Source organism: Kogia breviceps, chromosome 3 (assembly GCF_026419965.1).
Source record: "Kogia breviceps isolate mKogBre1 chromosome 3, mKogBre1 haplotype 1, whole genome shotgun sequence".
Lineage (NCBI taxonomy): Eukaryota > Metazoa > Chordata > Mammalia > Artiodactyla > Physeteridae > Kogia > Kogia breviceps.
This window is the reverse complement of record NC_081312.1, coordinates 76,410,618-76,419,486: the sequence shown is the minus strand read 5'-3', so window position 1 is coordinate 76,419,486 and position 8,869 is coordinate 76,410,618. Positions and strand designations below refer to the sequence as shown.

Here is an 8,869-nt window from a genome sequence, read left to right as displayed (position 1 = left end):
GGGAATCTTCCCGGACCAGGGCTCGAACCCGTGTCCCCTGCATTGGCAGGCGGATTCTTAACCACTGCGCCACCAGGGAAGTCCTGGAATATTATGTTTGATTGAGCTCCCTCTATGTGATTCTTCTTATTTAAAAAGATTTAATTTGATTCAATCACAACTTACAAACTACCAAGAACCAAGCAGGGACAACAAACCTTTGTGAATGGCAGAACATGTACTCCTCTCACTCTGTGAGAACTTAGGGGCTGATAGAAAGGAAAAGATGGGGCGTGTGGCATGCAGGATATTAGTTCCACGACCAGGGACCAAACCCGTTCCCCCTGCAGTGGAAGTGCAGAGTCTTAATTGCTGGACCACCAGGGAAGTCCACAAATGCCTATCTTGTGCTGAATGATTTACCTGCAGTATCTAATTGAATGCTTAGTTTAAAACTCACACCAATTAAAAGGTGAGATATCTGTGGCTCAGAAAAGCTAAGTAACTTGCTCAAGTTTATCCAGTTTGGAAGTGACTAAGTAGCTATTTGGCCAGGAAAAAAAGTCAGTAAAGACAATAGAACATCATCTGAGCTTTTGAAATTGTTGTTACAGTATCATTCAAGCAAATTAGTCAATCAAAAAAAATTTAAGTCAAGGAGTCAGCCTTTACAAAGAAGAGATTGTAAAGAATGGGGAGGATTTCCCCAAGAAGTGAAGGCCTTCAAGTTAGTCAAGGGAAGAATTTCATTACGAAGAATATAAATGTCCGTTTGTAGAAATAAACTAAAATATTCACAAACATGGAAATATGAATGAAGCATCTGAACAAAGGCATGACTAAATATTGCCAGTGGGTCCAATTATGCAACAAGCCGACACTCTTTGCTTCTTTTTCGTCTCTATGACACCATCAATTCTTTCTGTGGCAGGTAGATGCAGAAGCACCTGGAAGACCAGAGAGTACCCTCTATAAATAGGGGTGAGCATGGGATTGTACTCAGCCTGGCACTACATAAAGTACCCTCAGTTTTCTAAAAATATGTGGTGATTAACTGAGATCATTCCATTATTTTCCTTCCTCAAACCTTTCTTAAATCTTCTTTCACATCCTTGTTTCTCAAAGAGTAGATAAGGGGGTTCAGCATTGGGATCACCACTGTGTAGATCACAGCAACCATGCGGTCTTGGGTCAGGGAGTGGCTGGACCTGGGGCGCAGGTACATGAAAAGTGTTGTGCCATAGAAGGGGCACACAGCAGGAAGTGAGAAGCACAGGTGGAAAAGGCCTTGAAGCTGCCCTGGGCTGAGTTCCTTCTCAGGATGGTGACGAGAATGAAGAGGTAGGAGACCAAGATGGTGAGGGTACAGCTCAAAAGGTTGAAGCCAGCAAAAGTGAAGAGCAGGATTTCACACAGCAAAGTGTCCACACATGATGGAGACAGGATGGGCGGTCCATCACAGAAGAAGTGAGTGACCACGTGAGCACCACAGAATTTCAGACTAAAGATACAGCTCATGTGGATTAGAGAACTGAGGAATCCTGCACTGTAGGAGCCCACAATCAGAGAGGCACAGACCTCAGGAGACATGGCAATTGAGTAGAGCAAGGGGTTACAAATAGCCGCATAGCGGTTGTAGGCCATGGCAGCAACGAGATAGCACTCACTGGTGGCAAAAGCCGCACAGAAAATCAACTGAAGCCATGCAGCCGGGATAAGAGATCACCTTCCTCTTGGCTAAGAAGTTCACCAGGGTCTGGGGGACAACTGTGGAGGAGTAGCAGAAATCCAAGAAGGAGAGGATCTCCAGAAGGGAGTACACGGGCGTGTGCAAGGTGGCACTCAACGTGGATCACGATGAACATGATCAGATTCCCCAGCAGCACGATAGCGTACATGCCCAGGAAGACCATGAAGAGCAGCCTCTGGAGCCAGGGGGTCACTGGTGAGGCCCAAGAGCTCAAACTAAGTCCCTCGGCTCAGGTTTGCCCTTTCCATATTTCTCCAGTGCTCTGCGATGTGGAAAGAGAGGACCACCAGAAACGAGGTGAAACACCCAAGGGCTCTCACTGGTTTAGTTCTGCCCTAAGGACAGCCTTCTGAAGATTGTTGATAGAACTTTGCCATAGAGAAGTTCTCCACTACTTGGCTGGTTGGTTAGTTAGGAAGCATGACTTGAGCAGCAATGGAAAATATAAAAGAAATATACACAGTTTGCTCTCTTAGGGATTTAAAAAAATTCTAAATAATGAAACAGTTATTTACCAAGTATTTATTGACCGTCTGCCATATGCTTAGCTCCGTGTTCTTCCTGTCGGGAATTCAAGAGTGTCTGACCTCAGGGAGTTTATATTCTGGAGACAGTATATTTTGTGTTTAGGCACACAGGCTCTGGCGTCAGACTGCCAAGGTTCCAAGCCGGGACCTCACTACTAACTAGCTGTGTAAACTTAGGAATGTTTCTTAACCTCTCTGATTTTCAGTTTTCGGTAAAATAGGGATGATAGCACTAATCTCAAAAGCTTGTTGTAAAAATTCAATGACTTAATTCATGTAAAGCACTTGAACAAAGCCTGGCACATTGAGAAAGAATGTTAGCTTTGATTATTCTTGTTGGAGAGATAGATCTAACACAAAACTAAACGACAATAAAATAAATAAATGAAACAATGACAAGATTTGGCAAGCAACCTACCACCAAACAAAATAGACAGAGACACGTGTACTAAGCAAGAGCGACTAAACAGGCCTTCAGAGGATCCTGAGTGTTCTAGAGGAGTTGAAGGTGGTTCATTGGCTCAGCTATAAAATTGCCTCTCAGAACTTGGCCCAAGCCAGGCACTACTATGGGCTCTAAAGGTAATGGGGGTCGGGATGTGGAGAGATGGGGATGGTGTAGGGCTGTAGAGAGCGGGCTGAGACCTTGCACTCAGGAGCATCAGCCAAAGGGAAAATGCCACCCATCGTTCACAAAGTCACCGTGGTTCCCAGTGAGTAGAATCACCTTGTTCTCAAGGGCTGTTGGGCCAGCAGGGAAGGAACAGCCCCTCCCTAGGACTAGGGCTTTGTAAAAATGCCTTTTCTATTCAGAGAATGAACAAAGCCATGATGCATCACGTAAGCACCACACTCTCTTCTGCTGCATTTGCTGCTCTGTTCCTGAATTACCTCTAGGCTCTGGAGTCCGTTAAGTACCCTGTGCTCTTTGGTGAGGATCTTCAGTTGTGAAGATTTTGAAACCAGCAGATGTGATTGGGGTAGGAAAAAAAGGGACAAAATTGAGCCCCCTCCTTCTGCCTTGAGGAGAGTAAATGAATAATACAGCTGTGAAAGATGTTGGGAGGATTCCAGAGAGGAAAGAGCTGTAATGAACAGGCAAAAGATTCTCGTTTATCCCACTGGCAGACTTTCCAGAATGAGCAAACTGCCAGAGCAGCGGAAGACTCTGGTCATATGGATAACTAAGTTTACCTGTCAAGTAGGTAATGAAGGCACTATGGCTGTTGATAGAACACTGTGAGTGGTGAATGCTGACAAGAAGAAAGCATTGTAATGCCCGAAGAGGTAACATGCCCTAATGAAGTTAAGACACAAAATACGAGGGCAAATTTGAATACCAAATTGGAGCCTCGGTAACTTCTTTTAGAGCACGTGGAGCGTAACTGATTTATTTGGTCACTGAGATGTAACATTCAGCCATTCTTAACCCAACAGTTTCTAGTTTATAATAAACCCCATTATTGCAGGAATGTGGACAGCCCTAGATTTGGGTTGCAAATTTGGGTTGACACCCTATTGGTGTCAAAAGCCAACTCAGCTTCAAGGCAAATTACAAGGACTTCAAAGAATTGGCTGTAAAAATCCCACGATGGAATAATTTACAGGAACTTCAAGGAAATTGAGGAATTGTTGCTAAGAGTGAAGTAGAACTTCTTAAGATGCAGCTTCACATCTTCTTCCTCAGTTGACTGTTTCAGTGTGGGTAATGGGTCTGCAAGTACTTCTCTGATTAAAAGAATGGACAAAAGCTGCGAAAAGAAGGAATGTGGCCAACACTCAGGCAGGGAGGTTGGGTTGGAATAGGGTAGGGTAAGGTGGTCGTGGTGAAACAGGTGGTTGCTGAACCATACTTTAAGAAACACTAAACCATGGGGTAACGTCCCCTGAGCCACATAGAAATATCCTTTCTAAGTTGCTAGAATTCTCCATGTCCTGGAAAATCAGATCAGCCTGTGGGGTAGGATGGTTGTCCTGGACGTTCTCTTCCTTCCAGAGTATGTGTCAGTAGTTAACAGTTCCCAGAAATCTGAGTATTACCTGGTGATAAACACCAGCGAATTTCCTCCTTCAAGATTGCTTGAGTTGTCCTTAAGCAAACCATTTAACTCCAACAAAGCATGTGACTTGGTGGCAGAGCTATCTCTCTGGGGTCAGAACACAAGCCTTCTTTAGAAAAACAGTAAAGACAAAGCCAGACTCATTCGGTCCATAGACTGAGTCTGGGGATCAGAGCCTGCTACTGACGTTAACCTCCCACGTGGTGAGGGGAGGGAGGCAGCCCCCTCCCTGAGAGGCACTCACAGCTCATCCTGTACTGGGAAGAGACACCCCAGACCCATCTTTTCCCCTGGGCGCCCATCAGGTCACAGCTGGGGAGGACGATGTGTTCGTTGATGAGGGCTTAGCAGGCAGGTGAGGAAGTGAGAATAACTGGCCCCATGTAGATCCATTAATGTGTTTGCAAAGTTACTAGCTCCTCTACCCTTGAGGAATCTGGTGATTGGGAAACTGAAAATGAAGGGAAACCAGATCCCTGACAATACACTAATCATTAGCCCCAAAGGACTTCTCTACCTCAACCCCAAACTGAACTCTTGTGTAATTATTATCTGTATTTCTTCTACACTGGAAAACAAGTTTTTACAGTTTTTCTTTCTTTTATTCCAGTTACCCAATGTACGCTGGGACCTAGATTACAGCTGAGGACCTCTATACCCATCAAGATCATAATAAAATTAGAGGTATGTGATTTACTTAACAAATACTCGGGGATTTTCTAGGGATCTTTCGGTTATTGATTTCTAATTTAATAGCATGTGATCAGAGAACATACTTTGTATGCCTTGAATGCTTTTGAATTTATTGAGATTTGTTTATGGCCCACCCAGAATATGGTGTATTTTGATGAATGTTCCATGACCACTTGAAAAGAATTATATTCTGCTGTTGTTAGGTCAAGTGGTCTATCATTGTCAGTTAGGTCATATTCCTTGATAGTGTTGTTCAAGCCTACTATATCCTTACTAATTTTCTGCCTACTTGTTCTATCAAGAGTTGAAAGGGGAGCATACTGAAATCTCTAACTGTAATTGTGAATTTGTTGATTTCTCCTTGCTGTTTTTCAATTTTGCTTCATGTATTTTGAAGTTGTGTTATAAGGTGCATAAACATTTAAGATTGATATGTCCTCTTGATAAATTTCCCCACTTACATTACAAAATGACCTTCTTTATGCCTGCTAATATTTTGGCTCTGAAACATACTTTTCTGAAATTAATACTGTCACTACAGTTTTATTTAGATTACTCAGCATGGTATATCTTTTTTCATTTCTTTATTGCTAACCCTTTATTCCCAACTTTTCTGCACCATTACGTTTGCAGAATTTCCCCAGGCAGACCTGAAATCTTGGTCTTCTAGAATGATGATATGCCTGGAATATTGATTTCAGATGTACCTTGACACGCAGTAAGCACTCAGAAATATTTGGGGGCTTATCAGAAGAGCTGGTATGGGCTAGGCAGAAATCAAACAAACCCTGGGAAAGGCAACTTTGCAAAGGATGGAATGGGAGCCTCACCCCAATCAGATGGTATCATAGGCAGCCTTTGTGGAGTTCTGAAAGCCAGAGATAATTGTCACTTTGATAGAGTGCTGCTGTATCTTTTTCTCCATGCAGGCATCTTTATTCAGTTGATTTCTCACATCCTTTACTTACAGTAAAGCAATTTTTGCCCTTTATTTGCGTCTGTTAGCTTGTTTCACATTAAAATCACTTTGGGGAACCAACACTCAAAGTTTCAGGTGTGTGTGGCTTTTGTAAGCAGCATATATCTAGAATATTCTCTTTTAACTGATCAGAGTATCTGTTTTTATATAGGTGAGATTTTGGGGTATTGCTTTTTTGCTTTTCACCTTTTGAGGCTTCCGGGTATATTGAATTTGTTTTATTTCTCACCTTGAGTTTTCCATTTATCATACTTTTTCCAATTTGCTTCCCTCCCCCACCCTCTGATCCTGTTCCTGCTTCCTTTTGGGTTAAGTTTGCTTTGTTTTGTGATGTACGTTTTTCCCCTTCTACTGATTCCTCTATTTCTATTAGTAGCTATCCTTAAATATTTAACAATAATATTTAATTTAAAAAAGTCTATCAAATATGCTTAAATCCATAAGTTCATGATGATATTTAAATTAATGGGTCACTGGATTAGTTATCTATTGTCACACAACAGATTATCTCAATAAACACTCACTTTCTTATACTTTTGGAAGTGACACAGTACTGTAATTTTTGCAGTATCCTCCTGGTTACACAGGTCAGCCCCATTCACTGTGGGAGTGGACTACACAAGGGCATCAATACCAGGAGCTGAGAATCACTGGGGCCACATCTCAATGACTGGCTATCATAGTCCTCCCTCTGACCCTCACTGATTCATGTCCAACTTACACATGAACATACGCTCAAAATATACTCACCCCCTGCCAAGAATCCCCAAAGTCACATTCCATTACAGTATCAGCTCAAGGTCCACAATCACATCATCTAAATCAGGTACAGGTATGGATGAAGTGCATCATGTGTGGTTCCTTACATAGAGTTTCTTGAGTACAGTTCCTCTCAATCGTAAGATTGGTGAGCTAAACACACAAGTTACATCTGGTTTCTACACACACAAAACACACAATGGCAGGACAGGTATGGGAAAACCACTATAGAAAACATTGGGGGGTAGAGGAAGGTAGGCACACAAGAGTCACTGAGTCACAAAAATTCTAAAATCCAGTAAGACACTTGTTGGCAAGTCCTTGATTAGGACTCAAATCCTAGGAATAATTCTCTGTGGCTCTTGGCTCCACTCTGAGATTATAGTTCTGCCCACTAAATTATCCTTCATTTTATATGAAAGCTAGCCTGTGTTTGTAGCTGAGTAGTTTTCTTAGCTTGCTTCCTGTCTGAAGGAGTTTGGGGATTGAAAGGCTTCTCTTCATTTTCTACTGTCTTACAGTTCAAGCTGGTGGTGATTCTGCCACCATGACATTCTTAAAAACTTAACAAATCTCTCTGAGATAATGCTCTATGTCGAATCTCTGCTGAGACTGCTGAGGGCCTACATTCTGAAGCTTCCTGGAAGTCCTATCATTTGTCTGAACTGTTCTCTGAGGCACCACCTTGGATCTTCCTAAGGTCTTAATGAAAGATTTTACTGTCACGCTCAGCTTCATCTTTATTGATTGATCGATTGATTGATGGGCTGCACGCAGCTTGTGGGATCTTAGTTCCCTGACCAGGGATTGAACCTGGGCCCTCGGCAGTGAGAACATGCACTCCTAAGCACTGGACCACCAGGGAATTCCCAGATCACCCATTTCATTAGGTACATTTTCTACCACCTACATTACTGTAACAACAGAGTTGCTAAACTCTCTGCCACTGCATAATACAGATTTTTTTTCTACAGTTTCCAATAACACTATCCTCATGTTTATTTAAGTCCCATTGGCAGCCTTCTCAAAGGCTATCAGAATTTTGCTAACAGTCTCCTCAAAGCCTTTTAGACTTTCACTGATACTTTCCTCAAAGTTCTTTCAGCTTCCTCTCACCGTACTGTCAAAGACACTATAAAATTTTAGGGTTTTGCTAGGTCAACGTCTCACTTGCATGTACCAAAGTCTGTATTACTTATCTATTGCTGTGTAACAAATTGTCCTAAAATTTAGCAGCTTAAAAGTACAATAAACACTTAGTATTTCACATGATTTCTGCTGGTCAGAAATTTGAGAGACCTTGGCTCTCACCGCCAAGGAAGTCTGTCAGGTGGATTCTTAACCACTGCGTCACCAGGGAAGTCTGAAAAAAATTCTTAAAGAACATAACTTACCAAAACAAAGAGGAAATAGATAATCAGAATAGTCCTAAAGCTAATAAAAATTTTTATCCATTATTGAAAATTCCTGGGACTTCCCTGGTGGCGCAGTGGTTAAGAATCCGCCTGCCAATTCAGGGGACATGGGTTGGAGCCCTGGTCCAGGAAGATCCCACATGCCGTGGAACAACTAAGCCTGTGTGCCACAACTACTGAGCCTGCACTCTAGAGCCCATGAGCCACAACTACTGAGCCTGCGTGCCACAACTACTGAAGGCCACATGCCCTAGAGCCTGTGCTCCACAAAAAGAGAAGCCACTGCAGTGAGAAGCCTGTGCACCGCAAGGAAGAGTAGCCCCCACTCGCCGCAACTAGAGAAAGCCTGCGCTCAGCAGCGAAGACCCAACACAGCCAAAAAAATAAATAAAATAAATAAATTAATTAATTTTTAAAAATTCCCTACAAAGAAAAGTCTAGGCCCAGATGGCTTATCAGTAAAATTTCCCAAATATTTAAAGAATAAATCACATCTATATTACTCAAAAAATTCCAGAGGATAGAAAAAGAGGAAATTCTGTTCAGTTCATTGGGAGAGGCCAGCATAACCTTAACCACCAAACTTGAAAAACACTGTAAGAAAGGAACCTACAGATCAATTTCTCTCCTGAACTTAGATACAAAAATCCTAAATAAAATATTACTAAAGCAAAGACAGCAATATATAAAAAAGGTAAATATTACAT

At 42.2% G+C, this 8,869-nt stretch overlaps 1 protein-coding gene across 1 annotated transcript; it reads right to left on the bottom strand.

The window, feature by feature from the left end:
• Positions 1-1,039: 1,039 nt before the first annotated feature.
• On the bottom strand, positions 1,040-8,507 carry OR5AU1 (olfactory receptor family 5 subfamily AU member 1). Its single transcript, XM_059057459.1, is given in 6 exon segments — positions 1,040-1,239; positions 1,242-1,677; positions 1,679-1,822; positions 1,824-1,916; positions 1,918-2,064; positions 8,499-8,507. Coding segments are annotated over 5 exon segments (933 nt in total). The 5' UTR covers positions 1,978-2,064; positions 8,499-8,507.
• Positions 8,508-8,869: the final 362 nt, after the last annotated feature.